We start from the raw sequence: 17,921 nt of genomic DNA on the forward strand, positions 1-17,921 counted from the left end.
ATTAGGGACCCACTCTACTCCATCTTAATTAGTTACATCTGCAAAGACCCTGTTTCCAAATAAGGTCACATTCTGGGTCACTAAGGGTCAGGACCTCAGCACATGATTTTTGGGTGTTGGTGAGGGAGACAGTTCAACCCCTCACCTAGAGTGTACTGAGAAGGAAATGAGAATCAGGTTTTTAGATAATTATTTTGAGAGGGTTGATTATAAAAGACAGAAGAATGCTTAAGGGGATATGGAGATGGTTGAATACGTGCATTGTTTTGATTTTTAGATGGGTAAATTTTGAAAATTTTAAGGTTCATGGGAAAGAACTAATAGAAAGGCTGAGAGGAGTAAGGGGCGTGTCCCAGGACCAGAGGGGGCAGTAGGAGTAGGGAACAGGTGGGTTGCTCTTTGTAAAGGAAGAGAAATACTTCTCTTAATACAAGTTTGACAACAGTAGGTTTACAACTGTTTATTAAATAAAACCATAATTAATAAATAATACAAGGATAAGCTGCCTTTCCTGTACTCACCACCATAAACCTACTTTTGCCCCATCCAGCATAACGAGGGAGGAGTCATGGAGAGTGCAGAGTTAGGTAGGCTTGTTATATTTATTATTGCAAAGATGAGGCTATTTCCTTCTAATTGATTCTTATTACTATAATTTTCTTCAAAGTGGGAACAGAATTAGTGGAAGACAAGCTGTAAATTTAAAGTAAGGAGACTTTTTAATGAAATTGACTGTGCAAAAATAAAGAAATGCAGCCGCCTGGAGAGGCTCAGTAGGATGACCAGATAGTGCTGGTGTCCAAGGTGTGACAGGTGGCTGCCTGTGTACAGAGGAAGCCATTTGCTCATGTGTGAGAATTTCTAGAACATGTTTAGTGGACAGAATGAGAAATGGATGATAAGATTCATCTGTATCTGGGGCTTTGTCACGTCTATATGAAAGAGGACAATGAAGGCAGAGATTTTCACGGATTTGCTAGAGAAAACTTATAATTGTTAACCATGGTACCTAAATAGAAAGGGTAGGAAGTGAGTCAGCAGTGATGATGAATCAGGAGAAACTGAGAACCCCAAAGAGACCGACACACTGGAGGAGCAGGGGCAGCTAAGTCACCAAGCACAGGACTTCCAGCTCCTGCTTCACCTGATTACTCAGCCCGGACGCCATGTGCTCCCATTCACAACGGGAGGGTGCGCCAGTTAGAATTAGATTCAACCACAAGGGACAAATATCCAACATAGAAACGGCTTAAAGAGTAAAAGTTTATTTCTCACTGAAAAGAATTCAGGGATTGAGCAATAGTGTAGTTTTGGGGTTTTTTTAAGATCTATATTTTTCTGTATTTTATTTTATTTTTTCCATCACCATGTACCCAGCCTGTACCCTCTTCGACCTCCACCCATTCCTCCCTCACAATCACCACACTGTTGTCTGTGTCCATGAGTTCTTTCTTTTTTTTAGTTTTTAAATTTTATTTTTGTGTAAAATATTACAGATTCCCTTTCTCAAGCTCTCAGCCATCCTATCATTGACATGGTCAGAGATGTCCTTAGAGTTCCATCCATCAGGCCACCTTACAGCCATCGGTAAGCAAAGCCAACAAGAAGACACACAATTTTCCTTTCAGGACACATCCCGGAAACCACACAGAACAATTCAGCTCCTAAAGCACTGGTCATTATTTAGTCACATTCAGCAAGGGAGGCTAGAAAATATAATTTTTATGCGAGGCTGTCATAGGGCATAATAATAATAAGAGGAGCCTGTAACCAAGGAAGGAGGAAAAATGATATGGGGCCCAACAGGCAGTCTGTGAGCAGAGCTTCATTCTGAGAATGAACCAGGAGGTAGAAAAAAATCAACTTGTGGCTGGTGGGGAGAACTGTGATCATCTCTGGGGTCCAACGTCATCATTACTCAGGGAAGTGTAGGCATATGAATTCCATCACCTCTTCTCCTCCATGTGGACTATGGTCAAGGGGCCTGAGCCAGAGGACCAAAGTCTGAAAAGTGGTCTTAGGACACCACTAAATGTGTCCTGGGGGAAGGTGAAAATAGGGGATCCATCTGGCATGTTACAGAAAGATACATTTCCAGCCTCATAATCCAGGAATATCCCCACATGAAGGGGTCTTTCTCTTAGAGTAAGACGAGTTTCTGGGGAGGTGAGAGCCCAGTATTCCCCGTCATAGAGCCTGATGGCCCAGAAACCATTCTGTGGGGACATAGTGACCCTCCCCTTCCTTTTTGCATTATCCCTACAGATTCCCAGGTCCCAGGAATGGCTGTCCCCAACCTCCACCTCCCAGTAATATTTCCCTGAGCTGATGTCCTGCCGACCCAGCACACAGGGAAGGTAGTCAAATCTCTTTGTGGAGCTGGGTGGGTCTTGACAAGTTTCTTGCCATGTTACTCGTTTCCCACCTTCAGACAGCAGGAGGGCAGGGTGGGCAGTGTCTGCATCCAGGGTCACATTTACTGCAAAGACAAGTGGACCATCATGTTTCCTGGAAAAGGTTCAGTTGCCTGGGCCAGAGGGCTTCCATTCTGTGAGGGCTTCTCTGGTCCTGGGTAGACCCAGCTCACCTCCACCCGTCTTCCCCCGAGGCTACTTCAGAAGGATCAGGGTCCTTACACTCACTACCACCTTACACTCACTAAGTTTCTATTCTTCTTTCTTCCAATCTGCAAGGAACAAATAAACATGAAAACCTACCACCTGAAACACAAAGCTGCCTGTCATCCCAGAATATCTGGGAAGCACTAATTCAGGAATGACGGAACCAGAGAAAACGTTTGTTCATGGGCTGTCACCTCTTTTTGCAGTTGCTAAAGTCAGTCTGACTGAAGAGCTGCCTCATCCTTAGGTTCTCCATCTAACATCTCCATGTGGAGATGGTCTATGACCTACTGAGGATGTTGGAATGGTAAATAAGGAATATTATATGTCTAACCAAATAACTTTTTATTCCTATGGTTTCCTTTTCCTTTACCTACCCTCAAAGCATGATGTGAGATACAATATTTTAAGTAAGTGCTGGTTTTCTTTCTCTGACGGGCTTATTTGACTTAGCATAATAATCTCCAGATCCATCCATGCTGTCCCAGAGGTAAGAATTCCTTTTTTTATGGTTGCATATATTCCACAAATGCCATATGCTCTCACTTCTATGAGGAATCTAATGAACAAACTAAGCTGACAAACAAAGTAGAAACAGAGGCATGGATACGCGAAGCACAGTGACAGCTGTCTGAGGGGAGAGGGGGGACTGGATGAAAGAAGGTGAAGGGATTAGTCAAAGGACATGTATGCATAACCCACAGACACAGGCGACAAAGAGGTGATGGCCAGAGGAAAGCTGGGGCGGGGGTGGGTGCAGGTGGTTGAAGGGGGGAGGACATCTGTAGTAGTGTCAGCAATAAAAATAAAGTTTAAAAACTGCTAAAATTTAGTATTTCAAACACATTATCTGTTAAAATATTGGGTAATCTATTGATTTCATGAAATATATGTTTTGTAGTTTCTTTTATTTTCAATATATACTATTGCACACATTATGTGTTCATTTAAGATGTTTTCAATAATAGGATATTCTTTGTCAAAGTCCATGTCACTCACCGGCATAAAATAATGATCTAGTCCTGCCTGCAAAAAAACAAAACAGAAAATGATTCCTTTTTTTTCTGTTTTTGTTTCATGTTTTCTCTCATTGTATTTTCCATTTATCTCTGCTTTGTCATGTGTCTCCTTTGGAATCATTGGACATTCTCTTTCTATGCTATATCTTTATATTCCATTTTTCAAACATATTGATCAAACTGTTGAGTGAAGGCTAGAAAAACAGGAAATCAACAAAAGGAGGGAGGAACAGAGGAAGAGTGGAAGGAGTGTGCATAAAATAAAGACAAGAAGGAAGGAAATGAGGGAGAACTTGTGGCTTGAATGTCAGAGAAAATTTATTGAATGTTAGAAAGATAATGTTTTAAATGCTTCTTTGCTTACTAAAGTATATTTTATTGTATTACTGTATCTTATCTGATCCTATTCTAAGAGAGACAGAAGATTGGAGGCATAACTCATAGGGCTTGAACTGAGCCTTCCTCTCATCACCCACGCATTGGAGAAAAATTACTTAAGATAGGAAATGACATCATGAGATAAAGTTGATATGACTTCCTCTAGTGTAACAATATCAATCATTTGTCTTTAATTTAACCTTATAACCTCTTTAAGAATAAAATGCAAACACAGGACAGGTATTTTAAAAAGTGATGAGGAGAATACAGTAAAGGCGCCCATCTGGCCAGAAGTGCATCTGCAGCACGAGTCAGATGTAGCCTACCACCTACATTAAAGAGATATATGCCCAAATGCCATTCAATATAAAAACAAAAGTATAATCAAAAATATTATTAGAAGTGGGGGCTATTATACTTTCAGAAACACCCTAGCATATTAGCTTCTCGAGTCATTACAGAAAAAAATTAGAATTTATATATATATAAATTTTCATATTATATATATAAAATCATTGAACTTTTTAAAAATATAAATTTCTTCTGGATACATGAAATGATTTCATTTTGTAGAATTAACTACTATGCCAATAAAATGCAGAAATGAAAAGAATAAATACTACAGTTGTGTTAAAAAGCCAGGAAAAGTTGTGCAAAATATTTGTTTACTCTTTTTTTTTTCTTTCTGTTTTGCTCAATCCCTCCAATAATATGGTGATTTTTGGGGTGAGACATGGGGGAGGAGCATATAGAGGAGACAAACGGTGTTGGGTGGAGACTTGACTTGTGGTGCTGAACACATAATACAATGTACAGATGATGTGTTGTGGAATTTTGCACCTGATACCTGTGTACTTTTGTTAAACAGTGTCACCCCAATAAATTCAATGAAAAGGAAATAAATATATTTGTATACTTGTGAAGCCTTAGGTAATATGATAAAGGTCATTGGAAGATTGAGCCTCATGTTACAGTTTCCAAAAAATGACAACAGAATTTACATATCTTTCATAGAACAAGGGATGGAGAAACCTACTCAGCAAGTTTTTTGACTACTTTCATCTCTTAGGGTTTGGCGAAGTATCAATTGCAAAGAAATAGGCCCAAACACATGACAGAAATAGAGAGTTGAGATGTTTTCCAGAAATATATATGAAATAGAAACCATGGGTATATCAGTCTAATGCTCTTTATCTCAACACTTCTTAGTGAAATTATAACAAGCCACTGGAGGCAAAAGAAGCCAATGTTTTTAAAGGAGAAATGGTATGGAATAAAAAAAGAAAAATTAGAAAGAATAAAACACATGGGGAGAACTTAATTTAGGAGAAGTCCATACACAAAACTTGGGCAGGGAGTGTAGACATCAGGAGAAAGAAAAACCAACAGATGACATATATTTAAAAGGCAAGACATGTAAGACACTAAGAAAAGAGTCATTTTAAAGGGGTCTGGGAGTAATGAGTTGTCAGAAAATTTACCAATATTTTTCTGCAACACTTCTGAAAAGAAAAATGGAAAACCAATGTAAGTATCTTGAAAAAGGAACACAAATGAAGTTTAAATTTCTTGACAAATTTGTATGTAAAATTAAAGTTAGGATGCAAATAAACACAACACACTTTTCATGGAGGCGGATGCGGGCACACACACAAATACACACACACACACACACACAAACCCTAACTGAGAGTTCATATTTATCCAGAAAATAGTCTACAAAAATTATAAGAAGGAATAAAAGGAGAATATTTATTTATTTTATTTAGTTTATTTATTTATTTTTAAATATATCTTTATTGATTTCAGAGAGAGGAAGGGAGAGGGAGAGAGAGAGATAGAAACATCAATGATGAGAGAGTCATTGATCGAGCCCGCAACCCAGGCATGTGCCCTGACCGGGAATTCAACCCCGATCGCCTGGATCCTAGGTCAACGCTGAACAGGTGAGCCAAGCCTGGCCGGGAGAGAATATTTATTAAAATGAGAAAAAAAGTAATATTGCAATGATGACTACTTTTAAAACTGTTCTTAATCCCTTAATAACTCTACATACTTAGAATTTTATTTTTTGATTAGATTACTTTTATTATTGCAGCACTGTAGTGATGAAAAGTTGCTTAAAGCACTGAATTAGAGAATAATGAATCACTGGTACTGAGAAAATGCAGGGTTGGTTTTCAGGCATATCTATTAACAACACTTTTGTCCACCTATGTAACAAATCCTAACACTATTTGGATTTCTATTATAATTTATGCAGAAATGAGCTAATGTAAACAAAACCACTTGAAAGGAATGGAAGTGTACAAATGGTGAGACTTAAAATCAAATAACCTAATTTTTTGTTCTAAAAAATGTATGCAAAAATTTTAAAAATACCAAAACTTCAAAGTTATATCATTAATAAAATGTAACTGAAGGACAAGATTGAGCCTACAGGGTGGGTGAAAGAGTGAGACTCGAGGTGACACTATACCAGAGCCTGACGGGATTTACTCTCGTGTTTGACAGGAAAAAGGAGGAAGTGCCCTGATCCTCACCCTGGGAATCTGCTCTCATCCCTCAGAATGTGCAGAAAATGGCCCCTGGAACTTGGGAAGCATTGGCGGAGGTCCTCAGGGAGAGGCCGTTTATGGACAGTGTGTGTAGAGTGGAAATCCCGTGCCTCTGAGCCTCATCGTCTGCATCTCACAGGATTCACACTGGAAATGGGGCAAGTCTCCGGGGAGCAGGGAAAACGCTAGTTCCTAGGGAAGGGCAGGTGTGAGATGGAGAAAGGAAGAAACTGGCAGGCATGGGAGCGAGGAAGAGCAACGGGACACAACCTCATGTGTGAGAAGTCTATAAACACAGAAATTGCCAAAGGAGGAGCAGGGATCCAAAAGCCAGGCGAGCCGATCGATGTCATGAAGGGAAAAATCAGACAATGCAGAGGCATCAAGTCAAGAATAATGTTTTTAAACTGACTGGAATAAAGCGTTGTCTGGAATAACTTACCCAATTTTCCCTGAAGGATTTCTGAAAAATAGAATGAAAAGAAATTGTAAATATCCTGGGCAACAAATGTAAAAAAGATCCAAATTTATCATACATAGTCGTACAAAATTAAACCTGTCTGCATGCAGATGGACACAGGACGCACACACACACCTGCCCAGGCACAAGCACATGCAGCGACAGAGGTGGCAAGCTCTGGTTTGCTCAAAGACTATTTTTGCAAAATTAAAAGGGGGGAAATGTCGAAATGTAGTATATTCAGAAAAAAAAATAGGAATAGAGTCCTGTTCACTTATAAAAATACTCTCAAATTCTTTTGACTTTTCTTCAGATTGTGTGTTGATTAGCTTTACTTGTGCTTCAATAGATTTCACAAGCCCTGTGCTACTAACTGTGCCTACAGGGTGGGGCAAAAGTACATTTACAGTTGTTTGTTAAGTAATACAAAAATTTAATTAATCTGTAATAATACGAGGATGAACTGTGCTTCCTGTAATCACAAGTGAAAACCTCCCTTTGCCCTAATCTCTACTCATGTCTCAGGCTTGCCGTAGCTACGCTGTACATTATGGTCTCAATAAAAACACATTTGGATAAGAGTAAGCAACTGATTCTACAGGAAACCCTGCATGGCTTAGAAGACGTGTAGAAGTGTGAAGCAATGAATTACACATCAACACAAAGGCAGGAAATGTGAGGGACAACAGGAAAGCAGTCATTTTAAAGGGACTGGGAGTAAAGGCCATCTCAGTTCACTTACCTTCTGAAAAAGGAGATGGAAAAATGAAATAAATTTTATGACAACGAAATGCAAAGAAATTTCCAAAGTATTACAAACACTGTATGTACAATGATACTAGGTTCCAGATAAGCCACACGCAGGAGCCGGTGAACACACACACACTCGCTCACCCAGACCCAAATTCATCCTCACAGGCATGAACCCACACCCTGGCTGAGAGCTCCCTTTTGAGGACACTGAAGGGGAAAGAAACGAATGAACTTGATGCACTGAGACTATTACAAGAAGAGTCGTCCTGGCCATGATCTTATGCAACATCTTGTTTCCTCCTGACATTATTGTAAATATCGTGGGCAACAAATGTAAAAAAAATTCAAATTTATCATAAAATACTCCTACAAAATTAAACCTATCTGCATGCAGGTGAACACACCCCACATCCTTAAGAACAGTAGTGGAAAGCTTTCATTAAGTTACAGAGGACTGTTGAAATCTAAACAGGATTAGCAGTATAAAAATAGTGAATTGAAATTAAAATATTAGCAATACAATTGTGTTATTTACTTCAAAATTTTTTTAATTTCAGTTGACTTTTTGTAGTATCTTCATATTATTATTATTTATATGCTAGTTTTAACAAATTCTCTTTTTTGTAATATATATCCATGGTTTTGTCAAAGTAAATTTAGTCATTCATTAAATAACACAATAATTAATAAATTAATAGTAACACAATTATACATTTCTTTTTGAATTCACAACTGTAAACTCACTTTTGCCCCTACCCTCTACTTATGCCTTATGTGTGCAATACCCATGTTGTATATTGTACTTGCTACAAAAATAGACTCGAATGCCATGGACCCACTGCTTCTAGTGTAAATCTGTGTTAGGTTCCTGTGAGCTCTATTCACAACACATTTGTCAAACCAAATCTTGTCAAATCTTGTTCTTTAATCTTACATTTATGTTTTGGGGTGAAAGTTGGTTAATAAAATTATACAGGTTTCAAGTGTACATTTCTATGATATCATCTGAATATTGAATTGTATGCTCACCACTGAAAATGAATTTTCCTTTCATCACCACATATTTATCCTACCCTTCACTTACCTGTCACCATCCTTCCTTCTGGTAACCACTATTCTGTTGTCTGTTTCTGTTGGTTTTCCCTGTTTGTTCAGTGCTGTTTTGAGTTTTATATTTTATTTATGAGTGAAATCATATGGTACTTCACTCTCTTTGTCTGACTGACTTATTTCATTTAGCTTGGTACTGTTAATATTCATCCATGTTGTGTCAAATGGCAGCATCTTTCCTTGGGGCTGAGTAATATCCCACTGTATGTATGCACCTCGTCTTCTTTATCCAATCATGTACCCAGGTACACTTCAGTTGTTTCTATGTCTTGGCCACTGTGAATAATGCTGCCATGAGCACAGGGGTGCATATACTTTAGCAAATAAATGCTTTCTTAATTTGCTGGTCGATATCCAGGTGAGGGGCTGCTGGGTCATATGCTTACATTTTGAGGAACTGTTTTCCACAGTGGCTGCACCAGTGTAAATTCCCACCAGCAGTGAATGAGGGTTCCTTTTCCTCCACAGCCTGCCCAGCACTTGTTATCACTACTCTCACTGATAGTAACCATTCTAACAGTTGGGAGGTGGTATCTTATTTTAGCTTTTATTTGCAGTTCCCTATTAACTAGCAAAGTTGAGCATCTTTTCATTTATCTGCTGACCGTTTTTATTTCTTATTGGGGAAGTGTATGTTCAGGTCTTCCGCCCATTTTTCAATTGAGTTTTTTGTTTTTTGTTGAGTTGTATGTGTTTCTTATATTATTTGGATCTGAACAGCTTTTCAGACTCTGTTGACTCTGTTGGTTATCATTTTGTTGGTGGTTTCTTTTGCTGTGCAGAAGCTTTTAGTTTTATATTATTCACTTATATTGTCTTTTACTTCCTTTGCCTTTGGAGCAAAATTCATAAAATCTTTTAGAAGACCAAGGTTCACAAATTTAGCACCTATGCTTTCTTTATGTAATTCATTGTTTCAGGTATTATATTTAGGTCTTTGATCCATCTGAGTTAATTTTTGTGTATGTGGATGAAGAGTAGTCAAGTTTCTTTCTTTTCTCTCTCTCTCTCTCTCTCTCTCTCTCTCTTTCTTTCTTTCCTTTCTTTTTCTTCCTCTTTTTTTGCACGTGTCTTTCCTATTTTCCCAGCTCTGTTTTTTGAAGAGGCTTTCTTTTAATGCAGGCTTTCGGTTCCTTTATTGAAATTTATATGCTCATATATATGTGGTTTTATTTATGTTCCATTATTCTGTGTGTCTGTTTTTCTGCCAATACAATACTGTTTTGACTATTGTGGATTTATAGTATAATCTGAAGTGAAGTAGTGTGATATCTCTGGCTTCATTAATTTTTCTCAGGATTGCTTTCACTATTTGGCATCTTTTGTAGTTCCATACAAATTTCATGATTTTTTTTTATTCCATATCTTTACAAAATGCCACTGGAATTGAGATGGGGATTGCATTACTTTATCTATTGCTATTGGTAATATAGTTATTTTAAATATGTTGATTTTTTAATTTCACGAACATGGGATCTCTTTCCACTTTCTTTCTCTTTCAATGACGCTTTGTACTTTTCAGTATGTAGGTCTTTCACATCTTTGGTGAGTTTATTCCTTGATATTTTATTCTTCTTGTTGCAATTGCAAAAGGAATTGTCTTCCCATGCTTTTTTCCTGAAATTTTATTTAGGAATGCAATGGATTTGTGTGTATTGATTTTGTATCTTGCAATTTTACTGTATTTGTTTATTGCTTTTAATGGTTGTTGTGGTTGTTGTTGTTGTGTGTGTGTGTGTGAAGTCTTTTGAGTTTTCTGTATAAAGAATCATGTCATCTGCAAAAAGTGACAATTTTCATTCTTCCTTTCCAATTTGGATGCCTTTTATTTCTTTCTCTGAATGTTTGCTCTGGCTAGATCTTCCAGAACTATGTTAAATAAGAGTGGTGATAGAGGATATCCTTGTCTTGCTCTTGATCTTAAAGGAAAAGCTTTCAATTTTTCACTAGGAGTATGATATTAACTGAGGGTTTGTCATCTATGGCCTTTATTATATTGAAGTACTTTCCTCCTATATCTGTTTTATATATTTTTTTAGTCATAAACGGATGCTGTATCCTGTCAAATGCTTTTTTTTTTTTCATATAGGCTCGTGGCAATAGGCATATTACCATGTATTATGTATTTAATACATTACCATGTATTAAATATTTATCTAAGTACAGTATTAAGACACAAAGGTGGGCCCTTTGTTCATTTTCCCTCAAAATAATATGTAAAATACTTCTAACTCAAAACTGAAAAACTGACAAACATAAAAATGGGATAATACTTAAGTATATTTTACATATTCTACATAAAATTAATATTTTAAAATAAATTTTTGAAATAACATTTGTATTTTAATTATATTAGCAATGAAAAATAAGCAGATTACAATAATATAAAACTAAATGTAAGTAAGCAGAAGTAATTCAAGAAAATGCTGTAGTCTGATCATGAGGTTGGGAAAAAATAAGAGAATTAGAATCTAATTTAATTTAACAATTGATTACTGGTTCTTCTAAGCAATTAATCTCTAGCAATCAGTTTCATATTCTACGAATTAAAGAACTTGGAGTAGATGACCTCCTTTCTGGTATCTAAGAAGTTGCAATAAAATTCATTAATATATACAAGCCATATATTTTGGCATCAAATGCTTTTGTTGCATCTATTGATATGATCATATAATATTTACCCTTCATTTTTTTAATGGAGTGTATTACATTGATTGATTTTCATATGTTGAACCATCCTTGTGCCCCTGGAATGAACCCCACTTGATTGTAATGTACTATTTTTTAATGCACTTTTTTTAAATTCAAACTGCTAGTATTTGTTTTAGGAGTTTTGCCTCAGTATTCATCAAGCATATTGATCTGTAGTTTTATTTTCTGTGTTACCCTGCCAGGTTTTGGTATCAGGGTTATGCCGGCCTCACAAAATGTGTTAGGAAGTATTGCCTCTTTTTCAGTTTTTTGGAGGAGTTTGAGAAGCATAAGTATTAAATTTTCTTTGAATGTTTGGTGGAATTCACTAGTAAACCATCTTGTGCTGGACTTTGACTTTTGGGGAAGGTTTTGATGGTTGTATTAAGTTCCTCACTGTTGACAGGTTTATTTAGATTTTTCAGCTCTTCTTGAATCAGTCTAGCAGGTTTCATGTTTCTAGTAGCTTACTCATTTCTTCTAGGTTATTGAATGTGGTGCCATATAGTCTCTCATAGTAGGCTTATATGATCTTTTGTATTAAAGTGGAGTCTGTGGTAACTTCTCTTTCATTTCCGATTTTAAGTTTTTTTCTCTTTTTTCCTTAGCGAGTCTTTCCAGTGGTTTATCAATTTTATTAATCTTTTCAAGGAACCAGTTCTTTGTTCCATTAATTTTTTGTATAGTCTTTTGCTTCTATTTCATTCAATTCTGCTCTAGTTTTTATTTATTTCCTTTCTTCTGCTAACTCCTGGCTGCTTTTTTCCCACGTTTTTACAGTTGTAATGTTAGCTTGTTTACTTGGGAATTTTATTGTTTCTTGACATAGGACTGTAATAACATAAACTTCTCTCTTATTACTGCTTTTGTTGTATCACCCAGATTTTGACATATCTTATTGTCATTCTCATTTGACTGTATGTATCATTTGATCTCTCTGTTTATTTCTTCTATATCCGGATCATTTTTAGTAGCATAATGTTTAATCTTCACATATTTGTTTTTCTGCTTTCTTTTGGCAGTTGATTTCTAATTTCAAAGCATTGTGGTCAAAGAATATGCTTGGAATTATTTCAATCCCTTTAATTTTGTTGAGGCTAGTTTTGTGTCCTAACACATGATCTGTCCTTGAAAATGTTCTATGCACATTAGAGAAGCTTTAATAATCTGTTGTTCTGGGATGAAAGGTTCTGGGAACGTGAATTATGTCCAGTTGGTCCAATATGTCATTGAAGGCTAACATTTCTTTATAGAGCTTTTGGTTGGAATGATTTATCCATAGCTGTCAATGGCATAATAAGTCCCCTACTATTATTGTGTGTCTGCCAGTTCTCCCTTTACTTCTGTTTGTAGTTGCTTTATATATTTTGATGCTCCCTGATTGAGTGTTATGTCTTCTTGATGCAATGTCTCTTTTGTCAGTATAAAATGTCCATTTTTGTTCCTTCTTACCTTGTTTTATCTTAAATATATATATATGGCCACACTTGATTTTCTGTAAGGGCAACTTGCTTGGACATTTTCCACACTTTCACTATGAGTCTATATTTGTCTTTGCAGCTGAGATGTGTCTCCTCAAGACAGCAAACGTTTGGGCTTTGTTTGTTCATCCAATCTGCTTATCTGTGCCTTTTAATTGGTGAGTTCAGTTTATTTGCATTTAGGGTGATTATTCATAAATGAGTATTTCTTATAACCATTTTATCTTTTATTTTTTGGTAACTCTGTGCCTCCATTGTCTCAGTTCCCTTCGGTTGTTTTAGTTTGGTGGTATTCTATGTTTTTACCTCTGTTTCCTATATTTTTAAGTTATGAGTCTTAGTTTTGGATTTTTAGTATGTGGATACTATGTTTACTGGGAGGATTATGCAAAAGGAAGCTTCTTATATGCTGTAGTGCTTTTTCTTCTGAATGCATCTTATCTCCATTCCCTTTGTGTATTCAGAACTTTACTCCCTGCCCTTTTTTGTTGTTGTTGTTGTTGTTGTTAGAAAGTATCCTTATTAATGCTGTTTATTTTTGAATTGCAATAGCTATTGCCTTCCTTTTAAAAAATAGTTTACCTCCTTTAACCTTTAACTGCTATTTAAGTGTATAGTGGCCTATTCTGCAAAAGGAATGAAAGAGCCTTTTTCTGTCTGTCTGTTGGTGAACTTTCTTATAGTTTTGTTTTTTGTTTCAGGTAGAATATTCCCCTTGAGTATTATCTGCATTAGAGGTCTTGGGTTGGTAAATTCCCTCAGCTTCTGTATATTTGGAAAAGTCTTTATTTCCTCTTCATTTCTACGGGATAACTTTGCTGGTTATATTATTCTTGGATTGTAGTTTCTTTTTCAGTAATTTGAATATTTGATTCCACTCTTTCTATGCTTGTAGAGTTTCTGCTTAGAAATCTGATGATAATCTAATGGAATTTTCTTTATAAATTATTGTCTTTTTTCTGGCTGCCTTGAGAATTTTTCTTTGCTGTTAATTTTTGACAATTTTAATACAATGTGTTTTTGGATTCGAGGATCTTGTTCTTTCCTTAGGTTTGGGAAGTTCTCTTCAGTAATTTGTTTGAATAGGTTCTTTGTTCCATTCTCCCTCTCTTCTTATTCTGGCATGCTTATTATTCTTATATTATTCTTTCTGATGTCCAATAGCTCTCCCAAGGTTCTTTTCTTTTTTTTTTTACTCTCAAGTCTCTTATTCCATCTGTGTTATTTCTAGATTTCTATCTTCAATATCACTAATTCTTTCCTCAATCTGGTCAGCTCTATTTCCTAAGATCACTAATTCACTCTTTATCTCTCTTATTGAGAGTTCATTGAGCTCTTCATCTCCAGAATTTCTATTTGGATATTTTTAAAGTTTCAATCTCTTTGGTGAAGTACTCATTTTGTTCATTGATTTTATTTCTGAGTTGATTAAACTATCTGTAATTTCTTGTATCTATTTATGTTTTTGATTTTTTTTTTTTTTTTTTGTAACTGCAACCTTGAATCTCTGTCATTTAAATCACATATTTCCATATCTTTGAATTATATTCTGGAGTTTCTTGGTTTTTTTTTTTTTTGTTTTTTTTTTTTCTGAGCTGTATTGTTATCTTGTTTATTTGATGGATTTCTTCTCTATCTAGGACCCTACGCATGAGGGGAACTTCCTTTGGAAGATTGAGAAGAAGTCTTTCTACTGTTTAGTAGTGGATAGTTAAGAAGCTCAGGATTTTTAGTTTCTCTTGCACTGCTCTGAATTTTTTGATCTCTGCAGGATGGTGGAATATATTCTATATTCCTTGGTGAGGTGAAGATCTCCTCTGTGATCAGGATGCCTTGATTTCAGGACACCAACCCTACAAGGGAATGGGAAGGGTGATGTTTTTCCTAATCTTTGAAATCCCAGTGTTGTCTTCTATAGCCAGACACTGGCAGCAGTGCAGCTGTGATGGGTACAATGAGCCAGGGGGTGATAGCTGGTGACTTTCTGGCTTGGTTCTCCATTAGTGGTGACTGGCAGACCTCAGTGTACCCCCTCTGTATCTCCACCTATACCTAAGATTAGACACAGTCTGAGCATGTGGCTCAGGAAAAGAAATGTTTCTGTAGTTCTGGTTATCAAGTTTGCAGATAATGTGCTCTCTAGCCCCGGAACTCACTGCTACAGATTCTTCTGGGACCTGCTGCTAGCTATGGGAGGGTGAGAGGAGGTAGCTAGGCTCTGTGCTTTGTTTTTCTTCCTGTCATGAAAAGTGCCAGACAACCAAGCTCGCATCTCTATGCTTAGTTCCTGCACTGGTCACTGGGTTCAGCCACAGCATGTACAGACCACTCCAGCAGGAATGTTCACTCTGTCTCTCCGCTCCATCCTGGGTGAAGGGAATGCCAGCAGCAATCTGATTCCTCCCCTCTCCTGAGACTCTCTGTGAGCTCAGTCTCAGGTCTTCTCCCTTCCTTCCTCCCTGGTTTATTTCTACTGTCCTACCTTCAGATGTTTCAATGCGCCAATCTTTCAGACGTGTTTGCATGTTGAGCAGGGAGTCATTTGTTGAATTACAGCTGTTCATATTGTTGAAATGTAAAGGGGAGAGACCAAAAGGACCTCTCATGCCTTTATTCCTCTGATGTCACTCTGAAACCATTTTATAGTTTACTCCATGGTTCAAACTCACCAGTATTTTTGAGAGTTGGAAACATATGGTTTCAAAGGATATCTCACCAAATAGAGACAGTGTTGGATTATCTCTTCCACATCTTGGTGGAAAAGAAACAAATTCAGGAAATAAGCACAATAAGGATTTCCTCTAGGACAAACCATATTGTATTGCTCATTTGTTTTTCCTTAGGTCTTCTTTTTTCAGAATAAAATGCAAACATGCCTGCATACATGAGATAGGTACTCAAGACATGAGGAAGCATAGAGTGAAAGCTCCTATCTAAAACTGTAACTGGAGAACCATATAAAGCCTGCACCATACACTAAAGAGCTATGTTGCTAAATTTCATTTAAATGGTAAACAAAAATCAAATTAAAAACTAATATTATTAAAAGAGAGATGTTAAACTTTTATGATTGTATTAGCATTTTATGAAAAATCTTTTAGTAATATCTTAAGATTATAGCTTCTTATATCATTCACATAAATTTCAAAATTGAGAAATACATTATAAATGACCTTTATTTAGTCTACTAAATTTTTTTTACAAACATTTAAAAAGAATTGCAGTTGCTAGATTAATAATCACATTGATGAAAATGCAAAAACAGAACAATGACTATGGTATTAAAGAACATAAACCTAGAAATTTTTTTCCAAAATATGCATGTACTTAGGAACACTTGGGTAATACAATCATGGACAATGAAAGAGTAAGCCTAACTTCAAAACCAGATCAATGAGTGATATCTGAATTTAGAGTTTTGAAAGAACAATAAATGGAAAAATTTTATTCATCAAGTTTGGTGTCTTACTCCATAAGGTATTGACTCAGAGGACAGTTTCCAGAAAATAAATATAGAATGTAAATCATGTACCCATAACCCCTATCTGCCTTATCTTACAAAATTCATAATGAAACTCTGTTAAGATTCTGGATGATAGAAGAAGACCATTTTTATAGGTATGTAACATATAACATGAAAAAAGATAGGGATGGCAAAGAATGGAAAGTAGGAAACAGAAGTGTAGAGGAGTTCATAAGCAAACAAGTTGGGGAGGGAAAAGTAGACGTCCAGGAGAGAGGCAAGCCAACAGATGGCATATAGATAAAAAACAAAGAAAAAAAAAACACAGAGAAAGTTAAAAGACACCAAGAAAGTGAGCATTTAAAGGGTTATTGAAGTAAAAGATTGTCAGAGAAATTTACCGATTCTTTTCAAGATCTCATCTGAAAAGTAAAATGGAGAAAATCCATGTAAACATCATGAAACAAAAACAGAAGGAAAATTTAAATTAGTGAGAATTTCACATGCAATGGTAAATGTACCCAAATGCAGACAAACACACATACACACACAAGTGGGCAGGCTCACACACATGCACCAAAAGTAAATGAAACCTACCTTTTGTCCTGAGAATATTGTTCAAAAATTTAAAGGAAAAAAAGAATGAATCTACTAAATTGAGAACAACTGCAGGAATATAAGTTCTGGTTTTACTTCATAAAAATGTTTTTGATCCCTTTGACATTACTGAGGCTTTTATTATTCATTTGCTTAGATTTAATATATTTTTTGCTGCTGCTAAACATACATCATCAATTCTCATCATTGTGGTAGCTAAGTTATATAAGGTAATCACAAACCTAAATTAGCAAATACTGAATCATAGTTTCTAGAAAAAACACAGGATTTGGTTCCTGGTGTCTCTATTCTCATTTTTGTCAAGCAATAAATACTTAACCTTGTTTACTGTGAGTTTCTGTTTTGACTCACACCAAAGTGAAGCTCATATTATCTCAATCTCTTCTCAGAAGAAAATGCAAACACACTCCCATACATGAGATTTATTAAAAAGAGATGAGGGGCACAGAGGCAGGCACCCATTTGTGCAAACTTGTGCCTGTAGCAGTAGTGATATGAACACTGCTGCATGCACTAACAAGGTATATTTCTGAGTTCCATTCCCTCTGAGGACAAAAATAGAACTGAAAGCAAAAAGCCTTTATAAAAAGAAGATACCTAACATTTGTTTGTTTGTTTGTTTTGTTAATCCTCACCTGAGGACATGTTTCTCATTGATTTTTAGAGAGTGGAAGGGAGGGAGGGGGAGAGGGAGAGAGAGACATCAGTGTGAGAGAGGCATTTGGGTTTGCTGCTTCCTGCACCCACAGCGACCAGGGGCAAGGAGTGA

At 36.3% G+C, this 17,921-nt stretch overlaps 1 protein-coding gene across 1 annotated transcript; it reads right to left on the reverse strand.

Moving 5' to 3' along the window:
• Positions 1-1,946: 1,946 nt before the first annotated feature.
• On the reverse strand, positions 1,947-15,635 carry LOC148090362 (butyrophilin subfamily 1 member A1-like). Its single transcript, XM_087813701.1, has 4 exons — positions 15,554-15,635; positions 8,874-8,946; positions 7,779-7,781; positions 1,947-2,508 (listed from the first exon to the last, which is right to left on the reverse strand). Exons 1-4 carry the CDS (start codon positions 15,633-15,635, stop codon positions 1,947-1,949), a joined length of 720 nt encoding a protein of 239 aa, XP_087669827.1.
• Positions 15,636-17,921: the final 2,286 nt, after the last annotated feature.

This window comes from Miniopterus natalensis (genome assembly GCF_054644295.1).
Source record: "Miniopterus natalensis isolate mMinNat1 chromosome 5 unlocalized genomic scaffold, mMinNat1.hap1 SUPER_5_unloc_2, whole genome shotgun sequence".
NCBI classification, from domain to species: Eukaryota; Metazoa; Chordata; class Mammalia; order Chiroptera; family Miniopteridae; genus Miniopterus; species Miniopterus natalensis.

What these genes read in the sequence shown, in the direction of transcription:
- LOC148090362 (XM_087813701.1), bottom strand. Translation starts at nt 15,635, where the DNA reads ATGAACAGCTGTAATTCAACAAATGACTCCCTGCTCAACATGCAAACA. An exon ending in GCGCATTGAAACATCTGAAG is followed by an intron (nt 8,947 to 15,553) that starts GTAGGACAGTAG and finishes AACTCAAAACAG; the next exon opens with CACTGAACAAACAGGGAAAA.